General features: G+C 46.5%; 1 protein-coding gene across 6 annotated transcripts in view; it reads left to right on the top strand.

The window, feature by feature from the left end:
* Nucleotides 1-3,279: 3,279 nt before the first annotated feature.
* The window catches only part of OSBPL7 (oxysterol binding protein like 7), a 35,342-nt gene continuing 22,158 nt past the window's right edge, over nt 3,280-16,463 (top strand). For 2 of the 6 annotated variants that reach the window (XM_083469588.1, XM_083469585.1), the window contains exons 1-6: nt 3,281-3,887; nt 12,772-12,988; nt 13,324-13,446; nt 13,876-13,929; nt 14,102-14,215; nt 15,785-15,916. In XM_083469588.1, the coding sequence (XP_083325714.1) occupies nt 12,890-12,988; nt 13,324-13,446; nt 13,876-13,929; nt 14,102-14,215; nt 15,785-15,916 (522 nt within the window). In that variant the 5' untranslated portion in view covers nt 3,281-3,887; nt 12,772-12,889. The other 4 variants (XM_083469589.1, XM_083469586.1, XR_014518102.1 and 1 more) reach the window with 3 other exon arrangements.

Genomic DNA, 16,463 nt, shown 5'->3' with positions numbered 1-16,463 from the left:
AAACAAGTCCAACCCTCTTTTTTCCTATTGCATTCCTCCAACTTGCCACTGAATGACCTGACAAAACACGTAGCCGTTTCTAGAATCTCTGTGGTCCCAGCATGAGTCATAAATAACAACCAGCTGTTCCTGAAAAGACAAAAATTGCTTTCCCCGCTGGTGGTCTGCCAAGTGACCAGTGAAAAGGCAATGGGCATGACAGAGCAAGTAGCAGTTCATTGCCCTAGGAACTCTTAATTTGTGAGGAAGGGTATGAGACTTCTGTAGTTGCCAGGCTCCTTTAATGGGGAGCCTTGACAGCTAAAGCAGGTTTGAAACAGGTTAAGATTTGTGGCATAATTAGACATTGGGGAGTGATTCATCTATGCTGTGGCTGGTTGTATCTGCTAAGCTTGTTTAGGAAAGGCATTCAGTGACATTTCCCGCCCGCCCGCCAATTGAGCACCTGTAGAGAGAGAGAAAAAGATTTGAAGAGAAAGGCTTTTTGAACTGAATACCATTTCTCCATAATCCAAAATACGCTTGGGCAGGTTGAGATTACTCAGTGGAGAATGTACCAACATCTTCCTATTTTTCAAAGCCTCAAGCAGGATAATAATTGTAACTCTGTTGAACACCATAAAAATGCTATAGAAATAAATGATGTTATTTCATCTCAGATTAAGCTCTGACAATTAATCCTTCAGAATTAGGCACTGGGAAGCAGATGTGCTTGTTACACCAAATGAATCGTAAGTCTTCATGAGAGTCGGCTACATCATTGGCTGTAGAGGTTTTCCAAATACTAACCTCCAAAACATAACTTTCTTTCCAAAGACTACACATCAGAGTGCACATAATTATGCTGTAATGGGATATAAAACTGCAAGAGGGGTTCAGAATTTCAAACCTCGGTGTATGGTAGAAAAGTGGTGACATCTAATCTTGGGACAGAAACTATTAGCCTAGCCAAAATAGGTGAAGAGCCAGTGATAGCTAATCTGGACCACAAAAGTCAGGAAATGTAAATACATGTAAAGGTAAAATGGACAGATCCTGCAGACATAATTTATGTAGGCAAACGCAGGCAGTTCCTGGGTGCTCTCACACTCAAGTACAGGAATGGTGGGCCTCTGAAGGGCCTAAAACATCTGGAGGACTACATAACTATTGGTCATAATGCCTGGGATTGAAGCAAGTTGAGTCCAGCATCAACTGGAGGCCCAATGGTTCCACATCCCTCTTCTACTATATAACAAAAAAAATGGAATCCAGAGGTAAGCTGTTCAGGCTGGCTTTGCTTTCAAGGATTACCTTTGGAGGAACATCCAAGGCTTCATAAACCATGGTTTATGGTGACATGGATAAGCAACTCCCTCCCACTGCACACTGGAATGCACTAGACCAGAGTTCCCCATAATGTCTGAAGCCGCCAGCTCTGGCTTAATGTTGATCAACAAATCAGGAAAATAAGCCAGGAGAGCATCCTTAAACGGGATTAATTTTGAGACACAGTTGTAGGGCTAGGCACAAAACCTGCCCCTGGTCTCAGACTCTAGCATGAGCAAGGCCAAAGAGCAGATTTAGTCTGCACCTTGGGAAATCCAGCTGATATGTATACAGCTGATGTGGTACATTGCTTTTAGGCACACAAACCATGATTGATGTTGCTAGGAGAGCCGAGGATGGTTTGGAAAGGCAGCTGATAAGCACTCAAAAAGTAAATACAGTATAATATAAAATCAGTGGGCACGGTCTTGTAAACAATTGTCTTGCACAAACCTTACTGACATGAGTGGGAGAAAAGAACTGATGCCCATCACGTTAATAGGGCCTCCTCAGGAAAACTTCCCGGATGATGTGAACAATTAGCACAGCCTAGGAAGCCGCCTTATAGGGAAACTACAATCCCCATCATCCCTGACCACTGGTCATGCTAGCTAGGGATCATGGGAGTTGTAGGCCAAAAAAACATATGGAGGGCCGAGGTTGAGGAAGACTGATCTAGTCAGTAGTGGCTGCAGATGCTGGGGGACTGATCCTGCAACCTTCTGCATGCAAAGTGTGTGCTCTGCTACTGAGTGATGGGCCCTCTCAGTGATTCCTAATATATTGTTTCATATTTGTCAGGCTTCCTCAACCTTGGCCCTCCAGATGTTTTGAGACCAAAATTCCCATCATCCCTGATTACTGGTCCTGCTAGCTAGGGATCATGGGAGTTGTAGGCCAAAAACATCTGGAGGGCCGAGGTTGAGGAAGACTGATGTATGTGATTGTTTCAATGGTGGTGGATGTGGTTATCGTTTAGAGACGCTTCGTAGGAAGTGACTAATAGATGGAATAAAATAAACAAATGACTACTAGCCTCCTCTTTCTTTTTAACAGCTTGTTTTTGTTGTAACCGACAGTCCTTTTGTGGTACTTTAAAGGCGGACAGATATATTACACGGCACAAGCTATTGTGACCCAACCTGTTTTGTCGCACACAAACACGACCAAATATTTTAAAAACTGTGAGTAACTGAAAGAGGCACAAGCCTTTTGTATATTTCAGGGCCATTTGGTCTCGCTGTTAATCCCCCGCACCCCAGAGATGTATATCTCTGTGAACTGAAGATCATCATTCCATGCACCTGACGACGGGGCCTCGCAATTACAAAAGCATACATTACAACAAATCCATTCTTTAAGGGGCCGTTTGCAGCTTCTCTGTACTTGCACTGTTTGCTCCAGATAGGATCTGATCCCCCAAGCCTCTTTCAGAAGCATCGGTAATTATTTAAGTAGGGATTTTCGGATTATATATATGGCCAGGGTTGAAAATGAAAGCAGTTTGCAGAGTATTTAACAGGAATAATTGCACACACGCAATCCAGGCGAAACTGAGAACTTCTGGCAGCGGCGGGAGAATTTTTGCATAAATACAAATATAGAGATTTTTTAAAACAACTCAGGGGGGCACCCCCTCCTTGGCAGCTCAGTAGGTACTGAGCATGCTTAGTGAAAGAAGAACATTTAAGGAAGGGGGTGAAACAATCAATGGAGTATCCTGGAAAAAGGATAATTGGTTCTGACCAGTAAGCTGTTCCGCAGTGGAATGGACTCCCTTGGGATGTTGTGGACTCTCCTTCATTGGAAGTTTTTAAGTAGAGTTTGGATGGCCACCTGTCATGGATGCTTTGGTTGTGATTCCTGCATTGCAGAGGGTTGGACTAGATGTTCTCCAGGGTCCCTTCCAATTCTACAGTTCTGATTCTGTGGTTGGCCCCGTGTACAAGATCACTCCCGTTAGCACCTGAGGATAGGCTATTGCATAGCTGTCAACTTTCAGATTTGAAAATAAGGGATCAGTAGCCTCACCTGTCCCGGGGACAGTCTACGGGATATCTAACAATCCGGGATAGCAGCGGGAAGCAGCGGGAAACGGCGCTGGAATAAGGGAATTTCCCGCAAAAAAAAAGGAAGGTTGACAGCTATGGGCTACTGCAACATTTTGTTGCAGCCGACAGAACTCACTGCCATCACATCACTCACTCCGCTTGGCGCGGCTCCGCCCTGATGCTGCTGCAAACAGACCCCCAGTCCTAGTCGGGCAGATTTCCAAAGGAGAACTTCTCCAGTCGAGGGGGCAACCACCCTGCACGGAGGCAGAAGACCAGCCGGCTTCCACCCGGTCCTCCAAGAGGCAGGGCGGCAGAGGCGAGCCAAAGCGCAGCCAAGCTGCAAAAGGTGGATTAACTCAAGAGCACCACCAGCGAGAGGGCTGGCTGCTTGCGACTTAGCTTGGCAGCTGCTTCCTGATTCCGGTTTGCAGCAGCAGCAGCAACAAACAGCCGTTGCTGCAGGAATTGGAAAACGGAGAGTCCAGGGAGACGGGAGGCGATAGCAAGCATCGCCTCTGCGCGCAGGTAGGCGGCTGATCAATAAAACCATCACTCTCTGCCCACCTCCTGCATCCCACTCTTGCCATGGGGAGGGGAGGGGGGCACCTCCTTTGCACTGTGTGTAGTTGGGAGGGCAGGAAGGAGGAGGAGGAAGCAGGGCGGGTTGCTCGGGACTTTGCCCTGTGGACTGGACAGATGGGGAGTGGAAAGAGAGCCTGCTCTTTCTATTTTTGGTAAGGCAAATGTTGCAGCCTGGCGAAGCGGGATTTCCTGGGACTGAGTGGAGCTGGAGGGTAAAGGGGGGTGGAAGAGTCAGGGAAAGAGAGACGCCGAGGAATTTTGTTTCCCCCATCTTCAGAGGGGAGGACTGTGGACCTACGGCCGAGAAAGAGGTCAGGAAATTTCCTAGTGGGGAGGGAAATAGGAGTGTTTTTTGTTCTGTTTTCATGGACAGAAACAGCCTGATGGGAATGTGGACCAGGGAACGCATTGGGAGGGGAGGGCTGTTCTTTTTGTTTTTATTATGTATTTTGCGTGGTTTTATCTTGTATTTTTGTATTGTATTTTTATGCTGTGAACCGCCCTGATTGCTGCGGAGGAAGGGCGGTATGCAGATTTAATAAATAATATTAGTAATAGGTCTGGGAACTGTGGGATTTGGAAGGGATGTGATGGTTGTCTGGGTGGGGGGGAAAGGTAAAGGTATTTGGGGAAGTGGGGCTTAAGGGACGGATGATAGATTGGCCCACAGAGAAAGTTTGTCCCCATTTCAAAGACATGTGGGGAGGAGAAAGGGGGATTTTGGTTTCAGGGGGAGATAAATAGGAGGGATTAGATGGATTTTGACATCTATTATGCCTCAATAAAGAATCCAAAGGTGGGGGAATGGTGGTGTCTGGCCGAGAGAGTCATGGGCATGATTTTTCTCCATGGCAAAGGTATAGGAGTGCTTGAAGTTTTGACTTGGGGAAGGGCCCCTGGGGGAACTGAGGGACTGTCGGGGAAAGTTGGGAGGGTCAAGTGAACTCTGCTCCACAGCATCAATAGATAGTGGATTATTCTACAGCACAGAGAAGAATGTAAAGGGGAAGTGGGAGGAAAGAATTAATTGGAAAACTAACAGCTTGGTACAAAAGCAAGGGGGGCGCAAAAGAAAAAGCCTAGAAATGCAGTCCTGGAAAGAAACGTACCCAGAGGTTACTGAAGGGTTGGTGTGTGTGTGTGTGTGTGTGTGTGTGTGCGCTGTATGTTGATTACTGTACACATTGATGTTTTCACTTGATGCTTGCAACATCCTGCAATGGCTTGGGTCCACATTCACGCCATAGGTCTAGTGCAGGGGTCAAGAAACTTTTTCAGCAGGGGGCCGGTCCACTGTCCCTCAGACCTTGTGGGGGGCCGGACTATATTTTGAAAGGGAAAAAAGAACGAATTCCTATGCCCCACAAATTACCCAGAGATGCATTTTAAATAAAAGCACACATTCTACTAATGTAAAAATACCAGGCAGGCCCCACAAATAACCCAGAGATGCATTTTAAATAAAAGGACACATTCTACTCATGTAAAAACACGCTGATTCCCAGACCGTCCACGGGCCGGATTTAGAAGGCGATTGGGCCGGATCCAACCCCTGGGCCTTAGTTTGCTTACCCATGGTCTAGTGTACTATGATACCACTTTAGGCAGCCATGGCCTTCCCATAAAGAATTCTGGGAGCTGTAGTCCGTTAAGGGTGCTGAGACTCACAGAGCTACAATTCTCAGAGTGGCTTAACAATCAAATCACTTTCCCCAGGAAACTCAGAATTGTAGCTATGGGAGAATAGGGGTCTCCCGACAACTTTCAGCACCCAGAATTATTTGGGGGAAGCCATGACTGTTTAAAGTAGCATCATAGTGCTTTAAATATCTGGTGTGCATGTGGCACAGCATGGGCCTTCGCAGACCAAATTTTTGTATTGCCTCTGACACAACTATTCGTGCTGGAGTGGCTCATTCAACATCAGCAGTGAATTACAGAGCAATCAAATGTTGTGCGAGCCTGCTTTCAAGGACCCGATCCTGAATTTATGAATTATTTCCGCGGAAAAGCATTGCATTTGGGCAGTCGTTGGATGATCTGAAATTTCTGTCTGTGGGGTAAGATCCGTGGTGATGCATTCACACATCCGCACACCAGTCATCACTTGATGTTGCAGTCATCAGGTGATGCACATGCACATGTGTGAACCAGCTTTTATTTCCTTGCTGCACTAGTTAGAGTATTCAGATATTCCAGGATGCCTCTCCAACCTTTGGAAGGAGATTCCTTGTGTCCCTCTTCTATTGCTGGAGTTTACAGTTTGATAATTCTTCCAAATGGATGTGACTTACAACAAAATGTCACTGTGTATTCCCGCCCCCGCCCCTAGCTCGCCAGCCAACAATTCCTTCTAAATAAGACATTCCACTATATCTGCTCCCCTCCCTATTCTGTCCCCCCTCTCCTATCTGCGCATGTGTGTACACACACACAAACCATCCCTTCTTAATGAACTCTAAGCTTGGTACGCCCAGTTCCTTCAGCCTTTCTTCATTTAGGCCCCTTCTCTTCTTCGTAGCTCTTTCTCTTTTCTTGACTCCTTTCCAACGTTGCCAATGTCACTCCTGAGCAGTGGTACTCAGAACTGAATGTGCTATTATTCTAAATGGAGCCTTGCCAGTTAACAAGTCCAGCAATTCTATTAACTTCCCAAGAACTGAGAACTATGCTTTTGTTGCTACAGCCTAAAAACGTCATTGGGCATTGTTTACAGCGTACCATCAGATATTGGGGGCGGGTAACCACCAAACTTCCGGTTCCCGTTTACAGCTCCATTGTGGCGTTTTAGGGTCAAAGGGGGTGTCAGCCTTGGTGTCTAGAGAAGGAAACCAAGCTGATGAACAGCTGAGGCCTTGAAAACAAAAAGTAACCCTGCTGTGTTTCCTCCATCTCCTCCTCTGGCACTGATTGACAGCATAATCTTACTCAGAAGTAAGTTCTATTGAATTCAGTGAGGCTTACTCACAGGTAAGTGGGGTTAGGCTTCCAGCCTTAGGCTGTGTACGCACTATACCAGGGGTGGCCAACTCCCAAGAGACTGCGATCTACTCATAGAGTTAAAAACTGGCAGTGATCTACCCCCTTTTTGGGGTTCATGTCAAAGTTTGAGCTTTTTTTAGGAAGGAAGGCCCTGGTTTTTGGGGTTAAGGGCTTTTTTTAGGGGAGCCAAAGTTGTTGAGCTTCTTTGGGGGGAGCCAGTGATCTACCTGTGATCTACCACAGACGTCCAGTGATCTACCGGTAGATCATGATCTACCTGTTGGACGTGCTTGCACTATACCCTTAAAGCACATTCAAAGCACATTTCTCCCCTCAAAGAATTCTGGGCACTGTAGTTTGTAGGGTTGCTGGGACTTGTAACCCTGTGAGGGGTAAACTACAGTGCCCAGAATTCTTTGAGGGAAAGAACATTCAGGTGTAGTGTGTTTACGCAGCCTTACTTTGGAACCTCGGGAAACCACTTATGTAGTTACGGAAAAAGTTCATGTTTGTTTTAGTTAAGTCATGTGCAAATCAGCATTTAAGAAATGTAAAATATTACCCATGGAATTTTAATTGTAGCTATTGTTGCAGCTGCTGCAAATGCCCTCAGTATAAGAGGTGTTGCCACCCCATTATCCTTTATTAATATCCTGGCTTTTTCAGTTCCTCCCTTGGTTTCATTTTGGTGTCACCTGCTTGCTAAAAGCTCTGTAATGTTGTCTAACTGGGCCATTTAAGTGCTGCTCATGACTGACACAGGTGCCCTGCTCTAAAGAGCCAGACCTATTGCTGGGAGTTAGATCCGTCAGTGACTGCTGGCTGTACCTATTTATAATACTTTTATGCCTCCTTTCTGGAAACCACCAAGGCAACGTCCAGAAAATCAGAAGATGAGAACAACATAGTAAGAAACATGAGAATACAGTACTATTTAAGGATGTGCAACGCAAGCCTAACCGTGGCTGCTCTACGTCTATGTCCAATGGGGCTTACTCCCAGGAAAGTAGGGTTAGGATTACAGCCTTGAAAGGCCAAATTTGTCACCCTAGAGCCTAAACAAACAAAACAAACGAAAGCCCCAGAGTCAGGAAGCAGGGTTCATCGGTTTATATGAACAAACAGGGCATAGCTACTTTACCCTAACCCTACATCACAGGGAGGTAGTGTAGATAAAATGTAGGGAGGTAATCCACTTTGAGCTTTTGGGAAGAAACAAATAAATAAATTGTCTTTGCGCGGGTCTTATAAGACCTTCCTTATGTTCTCCCCGTCTGCGGCAGGTCACCCTGCTATATCCAGTTGCAACTCCACACACCTTTTTTTATATGCCGGCCTGTAACAAGAAGCTGCTGTTTATTAAGCCGAAACCTATTTTTAACACCCAAGGCAGGTGATGCGATGTGAGTGGTTGGAACTGACAGATGGCAGGCCGCTTGGAAGCCTTTAAAAGCGGCTGTCCCCTGAATAGGGCTTCCCCAATGCAGGTCCTTGGCACTCTTTATGTAGCCGTTCTGGTTGTTGTTCGCGCAGGTTCCAAAAACCTGAGTCATGCCATATATATAATATATATATATATATGAGAATGAAAACATGGGCTCAATCCAGTGGGGAGGTCTCCTGTTCCAGCCTGAAATGAGCAAGTCGAAATGAGTGGGAAGAGCCACTACTGTTCTCCTGAGTTGTTCCCCTTCACTTCAACAGAGTGAGCTTCGGCTAGAAACCAGCGGAGAAGGAAACAAAATCCATAATGTGGAGGCCTATGTCAGGGCTTTCTAAGCTATGAATTCACTTTCCTGGGTGAATTTGCTGCGCTCTTTCTGGCTGCTCCGTCATAGCTGTGATGTAGTAAAAGGGGCCAGGGGTCCTGCCTTCCCTCAGCACCAGCTAGTGGCCCAACTGTGTCTCTTATCTGAACAGGGATAGCCTAACCTCTGTCGTCTATGCTCTGGTAACCTCTAGGTTAGATTACTGCAATGTGTTATACCTGGGTCTGCCTCTGAAGACAGTTCGGAAACTTCAGCTGGTGCAGAATTCAGCAGCCAAGTTTCTCACCGGGGCAAGACGGTTTGAGCATATAACGCCAATCCTGGCCTGGCTGCATGGGATGCCAATTTGTTTCTGCTGGTTTTGACCTATAAAAACCTTAAATAGCTCAGGATCGCAATGCCTCAAGGAGCGCCACAGACTCTGTGATCATCATCTGAGGCCCTTCTTCATCCCCCCCCCGCCCCCGCGAGATTTCCGGAGGGTGGCAACACGAGACTGGGCCTTTTCTTTCTTTTCTTTCTAAAACTTTATTCTAAAACCGAAAAAGAATTACAAACATGAAAGAATTACAAACATTCGAGACTGGGCCTTTTCTTGGGTGGCTCCCCGATTCTGGAATGCTCTTCCCTGGGAGACTTTCCTGGCACCGTCGTTACATATCTTTAGTCGCCGGGCAAAAACTTGCCTTTCTAACCGGGCCTTTTGGCCTTCACTAGCTGTGGCCTTTTAGAAGTAGGTGGGATGTTTTTAATGTATTTTCCCTTGCCACTTGGTTTTCATGTATCTATGTGGGTTTTTCTGATTTTTGTTTGATTGGTTGTCATTCGCTTTGGGCTGCATTGAGCAAGATAAAGCGATTAACAAATACAGTATAATAAATAATAATAATAATTCAGAGGGCTGTCAGGTATACAGAGAGAGAATGTAAGAATTCAGAGCCCAGGGTCCTTTCCATTGGGTGGGAAACCCCAGGTTCTGTGTGTTTGTGTGTGGCGCTGTGTATTAAACCACAGAGCCTAGGACTTGCCGATCAGAAGGTTGGCGGTTCGAATCCCCGTGACGGGGTGAGCTCCTGTTGCTCGGTCCCTGCTCCTGTAACCTAGCAGTTCGAAAGCACGTCAAGTGCAAGTAGATAAATAGGTACCGCTCCGGCGGGAAGGTAAACGGTGTTTCTGTGCGCTGCTCTGGTTCTCCTGGCTGGAATGTGTTCATGAATTGTGAAGGTGCCTCTGGCTTGTTTGAATAAGGATGGAGAGATTGGATGGAGGTGCGTAGCAACCTCTGACTTTTGCATGTCTGGACTGTAGCCAGTTTCCAGAAAGGTAGAAATTAAATCCCTTGTTCCGTTTACATTTGCTCTACTGTCCTCACCCAACCGCAGGCACGTGGCTTTTAGGAGATTGCCCATGAGGGGTGTGGCTCTCAGATCAAAGAACATTTTCCATCCCTAGGTTAGAACCTGAACAGCACACAGAACACCTTGTCAGCTTTCTCCACTACCTTGGGATAGATTTAATTCTATACCTGTGCCTGTGCATGCAATTAGCATATGCAAATATTATGTAAATCGGGGTGCCTTTAGTCCTCTTCAGGTAGTGTTGTGAGGAGCTGCTCTTTTTCATACCGAGGAAACCTCAGATTTTGTGCTAAGCGAGAGACTCTCTTTTCTTCATGCAAAAACAATTACGCAAATCAATGCAACATGTTTGCAAACGGGCTTCGTTTTGCATTGACTCTGCTCAGCGTGTTCAGATCCAGATTATTGCTGAGAGTGGGGAGGTTTTTTTGTGTTTTTTTTCAGTAGTTGCTAAATTTGGAGGTTTGGGCCGAGGCACAGTATATATAGAGACAGAAGGAGAATGAGAAATGGGTGAGTGGCAGCTGTGTTTATGTGGCTGCAGACTGGTGGGCAAGGCTGGGGGCAGGGAGAGGAATATGACTGGCTACAAGGGAGGATAACTTTTGGTGGGGGGTTGGAAGGGGAGGGAACTTCTTCCCTAACACCTCGTTTTATTTGGTTATTTATTTGCCTATTAAATTTCTATCCTGACCTTCCTCCCCAAGGAGCTCAGTCTGGCAAATTATAAAACAGCAAAATGCGATGAATATATACAGGTCAAGATTGGTTAAACAAGGTGGGATGTGGAGGGGAGATTGAGACTAATAATAATAATAATAATAATAATAATAATAATAATAATAATAATTTATTTATATCTCGCCCACCTGGCTGGGTTTCCCCAGCCACTCTGAGCGGCTCTCAACAGAATATTAAAAACACGATAAAACACCAAACATTAAAAGCTTCCCTAAACAGGACTGCCTTCAGAAGTCTTCTAGTCAGATAGTTGTTTATTAAGCCCATTTAATGAGTCAAGTTCACAGCAGTGGTAAGTTTTGAACTGTGAGTTTCCCGGCACTTTCCCCTTACAGCTCATCTCAGTCCAGCAAACACAATCGGTGTATAAACTCTGATTTTTGTAGGCACAGATTTGCTGTTCAGAGTGTAACCAGCTACCCAGATATACACATTTAGGCTCCCCATAGAGCTCCCCATTGGCCGGCCCTGGTCACATTCACACCACATATGGCTTCCCGCAAATAATCCTGGGAGCTTTAGTTTTTTAAGCGTGCTCCCAGGATTCTTTGAGGGGAGCCTGTGCTTTAAGTATCCTCTAAACCAAGGAGGGTCCAATGCCTCAGAACAAGTGGGCCGCAGGAGAACTTTGACACAGAACCTGGTCCGAGCGAGCGATGTAAGGCACACATTTCTTTTTCTTGCAAATGTTTCCCATTGAATTCGGTGGGGCTTGCATCTAGTTAGACTTGCCTAGGAGCAGGCTGCAAAGGGAGAACCTGTTTGCCAAGGGAGGAGAGATGGAAAATAGGTGTAGGTGAGCAGTTTATCCAAAGCAGCAGCTGCAGCCGCTCGAAGAGTCTTGTAGAACAAGCAGGTGAGATTGATAAAAGGGTTAGCTGCAGAGATGACGTTCTGGAAGCCAGGCTCATCATGGACAGGAGGTGTCATCCAGGCATCCAGCTAATGGGAGGACTGTAGGAAATCAGTCCCAGCAATGGATTATAACCTCTCTCCTTTAAAATATATTTCTCCCCTCCGTCCTTCTCCTTTCCTGAGTGTGTCTTGGTCTAGGGTTTGTTTGCTAAACCCTGCAACTGGGGGAGGAGGAAGACGGAATTTCTGTTTAATTAGTGCTTGCTGATGTTTTGAGAGTTAATTTTATTGCGTCCTATTCTAATAGATTATTGAATATTACTTTATTTGATGGGATGCGGGTGGCGCTGTGGGTTAAACCACAGAGCCTAGGACTTGCCGATCTGAAGGTCGCCGGTTCGAATCCCCGCGATGGAGTGAGCTCCCGTTGCTCAGTCCCTGCTTCTGTGAACCTAGCAGTTCGAAAACACGTCAAAGTGCAAGTAGATAAATAGGTACCGCTCCGGCGGGAAGGTAAACGGCGTTTCTGTGCGCTGCTCTGGTTCGCCAGAAGCAGCTTGGTCATGCTGGCCACATGACCCAGAAGCTGTACACCGGCTCCCTCGGCCAATAAAGCAAGATGAGCGCCGCAACCCCAGAGTCAGTAACGACTGGACCTAATGGTCAGGGGTCCCTTTACCTTTACCTTACTTTATTTGATATAAGTCGTTTCATTTTAAAGCTATGCTTTATTATGACTTTTTGTATTACAAGGTTCTTTGTTGTATATTTTGTTGCTGCAAACCACCGTGTGTATAGTAATAGAGAAAGGCAGTATACAAATTAAAAGTGAAATGAAATGAAGGGGAGAAAGCTCACATTTTGCATTCAATCAAATATAGAAATACAGAAATGAAAGAACATCCAAACTCATGTTTTATTTCCCAAGACGAAAGAACGAGCAGTTGTTTGGTCAAATGTAATCATTCGTTGTCTTCTTTTCATCCAAGATGATGGTTGTTTTGTTGGTCTTCCTCGCTTTTTTAAAGCGTTCCTCTGTGGAAATCCCTACTTCTCTCTGCTTTTCCTTGTGCTGAACTGTAATAAGGACGTTGAGTCTTGTTTTTTGGTCTCTCTTCTCAGCTGCCCTTCTGAATGTGATGCTCCGGAAAGGAGGGCAAGGTTCTGACCGACAGCGGCATCTCTGACCCTTCCTTGGCATCCAGAGAGGGCATTGTCCAAAGAGACGGACTGCACAGGAATGGGGAGCCATGAGAAGGACCCATCTTCTCCCAAGAGGGCTCCACCCCCCTCTCGCTCCAACAGCACTGTGTCTTCCAAGCACAGCATTGCTCGGCAGGTGAGATGTCTCCCCTCTGACCAAGAGCGGGTAGCCTGAGACCCTCCAGATTTTGTTGATCTCCCAACACCCATCATCCCTGTCCATTGGCCATACTGGCTGGGCTGGTGGGAGCTGCCAGCCAATCCTGGAGGAACCGCATAAACAATCTACACACATCCCAGAGGTTGGTGGGAGGGGCTTTCAGGTCAGTGGGTGTGGCCTAAAAGGTTAAACAATGGGTATGTCCTTTAATAGAGCCTTTGGACTGCAGTGCAAAACTCCAACCAGTTTTCCCTCTGGGAGAACACCCCATCCTTTCTTTCTAATGTTGTTTTTTAAAAAAAACAACCTAGGGTTCCGAAAGCTGGGAGGTGGTGGATGAGTTGCGGATCCAGAGCGGGGTCATTCAGGAGCCAGAGAGGCAGGAGGGCTACCTGTTGAAGAAGCGAAAATGGCCCCTGAAGGGCTGGCACAAGGTGAGAGATTTGAGAGCCCCGTGTGTGTTGGGAATTGCTGGTCGCGGGTGTGGTTGGTACTCCTGTTCTAGTGCGATTCCAGACTTCCTGTGGTTCTAAACTGTGGTCCCTTCCAGGCCTTTGGAACATAGGTTCAATCAACCCAGGACCAGAGTGGATCCCTCACAGCTTCCGGTGCTGTAGGAAAACCAATGTGTCAAACTAACTCATCCCACATTCACAATAAATCACGCGAACCCCATAAGATTCATTCCTATGTAGGCCACATCTTCTGCTCAATCTCCTGTTTCTCTCACGGTTCTCTAGACTGGGGGAAAGGGTATATATGTGAAAAGGGTGGATATTTTTGTTGTGCCTCAGGTGGTTTTTTGACCACACGGATATTTGTGACTTCTTCCTTTTCTTTCTCCCCTTCTCTCTTTCTCAAAGCGCTATTTTGTTTTGGAAGATGGGATTTTGAAATATGCCACCACACGCCAAGATGTGAGTACAGGGTAGGGAGCCCGGGGTGCCTGGGTTTCAATGAGGTGGGGACTCACGGGGAATCTAAGAGCAGAAGTGGCCAAAGGGGGACGTCAGAGATCAATGAGATTCGTAGGGCAGAGCTCAAAGGGCTCGGTCAGTATTCATTTCACCATTTCACCCTCCCTCCCAGGTCTTGAAGGGGAAGCTTCACGGCTCTGTTGACGTCCGCCTGTCTGTCATGTCGGTCAACAAGAAGGCGCAGCGCGTAGATCTGGACACAGAAGAGAACATATATCATCTCAAGGTAAGGCGTGCAAAAGAGGAACCTCATGCGGGTTGCGGGGTTGTGGTAACAGGACAGGATGGGACAGAAAAGCATAAGGAACTAAAATGGAAAAAAGACAAAAGATTTATACGGTCTGAAGAGAAATCAGATGGAAAACTGGAAAAGGAAGACTGGGTGAGTGAATAGGAAAGGTCAAATGCCAACCCATCATTTAGCCTTGAGGAGGTTGTTGGGCTTCGATTTCCCCAGTCTGGGAAATGGGAGCATTAGCCTGAGGATGGGAAAGCTGAAAGTCCTGATCTGGCAAATGACACCTGAAAGGAAGTTTCAGTTTGCTTGCCTCCTGTTCTGGATGAACAAAGGTTTACTGGGAAACAAGATAACAGTACGCGGCACAGTAATGTTTACACTGGTACCTTGGAAGTCGAACGGAATCTATTCCGGAAGTCTGTTGGACTTCCAAAATGATCGGAAACCAAGGTGTAGTTTCCAATTGGCTGCAGGAAGCTCCTGCAGCCAATCGGAAGCTGCGTAAGCCGCGTCAGACATTCGGGTTCCAAAGAAGGTTTGCAAACCGGAACACTCTCTTCTGGGTTTGCGGCATTTGGAAGCCAAACCGTTTGACTCGCAAGGCATTCGGGATCCAAGGTACGACTGTACCTAATAATCCTGGGAATTGTTTGATAGGCACTGTGTAGTACAGCCTTTCTCAACCTGTGGGTCCCCAGATGTTGTTGGCCAGAGCTCAGGGATGATGGGAGTTGTAGTCCAACAACATCTGGGGACCCACAGGTTGAGAACTGCTGGACTGTAGCAGCTAGGGTTAGAAAGTTCTGCCTTTGCAGTTCTCTCGGTCAAGGTATCATGTAAAAAAGAGCTGGCTTGTCCTATTTGTTTGCCTTGCATTGTTGCTCTGGGTTCAAATCCAAGCTAATGCATGAACACCAGGGCCCATAGCCAGGAGGATTCTGTGGGCATGTAGAGTGTGGGGAAAGGTTTCTCCCTAGCTATGGCAAACCAAGCTAGGTGGACATCCTTTGCCATTCACTGGACTTAGCTTTCAGCGCATGTTTTCCTGGCAGTTCCTAAAACATGCAGGAAGCTGAACATGGTATATATCAGTGGTGTCGTCAGATCGGTTTGCTACAAGCTTGGAGCCCTCGCCTGCGGACTTTCACGATGCTTTGACTGTGAACTGGATTGTTTTGTGGATTCTGTAGTCTGAGTGGGACAATGCCGACAAGGTCTTTATCTGCGTTTGCCTCTAAAAAGAAAAAGGGGAGGGAAAGCTTTGTTGTATTGAAAAATTGTTATGTATTTAAAAGCCTAATACAAAGATCTGGAAAGAAAGCGAAGCAGCTTTAATCTGCAGGAGAACTAGCATCTTGCTCTCTCTTCTCTGAGATCTTTTGAATCCGATGGCTGCGAAATAAATTAATCTCCACAGTTTAGGTTGAGTATCAGCTCCGCTCAGGACCCTATCGGCTCTTGGGTTCAGATTTCAGACATCAGTGTAAACCTCTGCTTGGACAGGTATCTTAATTCCCATTGCCCACCTTTGTGCTCCTAACGGTTCATTCCTTCTAGATTAAATCCCAGGAACTCTTCAATAACTGGGTGGCCAAGCTCTGCTCACACCGCCAAGTGCAGAAGTTGGATGCCTCCCAAAGGCAGTACCTGACAAGTAGCCATGGTGGAAGAGCCTCGCATCCTACACAGGTGAGTTGGTGGGGAGGGTGGGGGGTGGGGATAACTTTTTTGTGTTGCGCAAGATGGATGGGAAGGGACATGCACATGGAATGATGGCGAGGTGAATGGACAGAGGACTCCAGTGTCCCTCTTTGGTTCTTTCCCCCTAGTCATATGCAGGAAGAAGAGACTTGGGGCCCGGACTCCAGATGCCTTCTTTATTACACATTCATGACGGTTTGTGCACACGATGGTATCAGCGGGGTTACACGTAGATCCCGCTTTCAGTGCTGTTTGTACCTGCAACAGTTTTGGGGCAGACGCACCACTTCATTTCCAATCGGTGCACGTCTCGTAGCTTCCTGCTGAAATCCTGTCTTTTTTCAAATGAAAAGAATGTTACAGGAGTCCTTTTTTGTGCCACTTTTGTTGTGCTACAGTGCAAGAGCTGCCCACTGGAGGGCAATAATGCTGTATCGTTCTGGAAGGATGCACTATTTTTGCATCAGTGGCATATTGCTGCCAAAAAAACCCCCACAAACCAGTCTGGAGGGGCCCTCACATAGCTCTGGCAGGA

The sequence above is a fragment of the Podarcis liolepis genome (assembly GCF_965112155.1).
Source record: "Podarcis liolepis genome assembly, chromosome: 13".
NCBI lineage: Eukaryota > Metazoa > Chordata > Lepidosauria > Squamata > Lacertidae > Podarcis > Podarcis liolepis.
The sequence above is the reverse complement of the archived record's forward strand: the minus strand, read 5'-3'. Positions and strand labels throughout refer to the sequence as shown.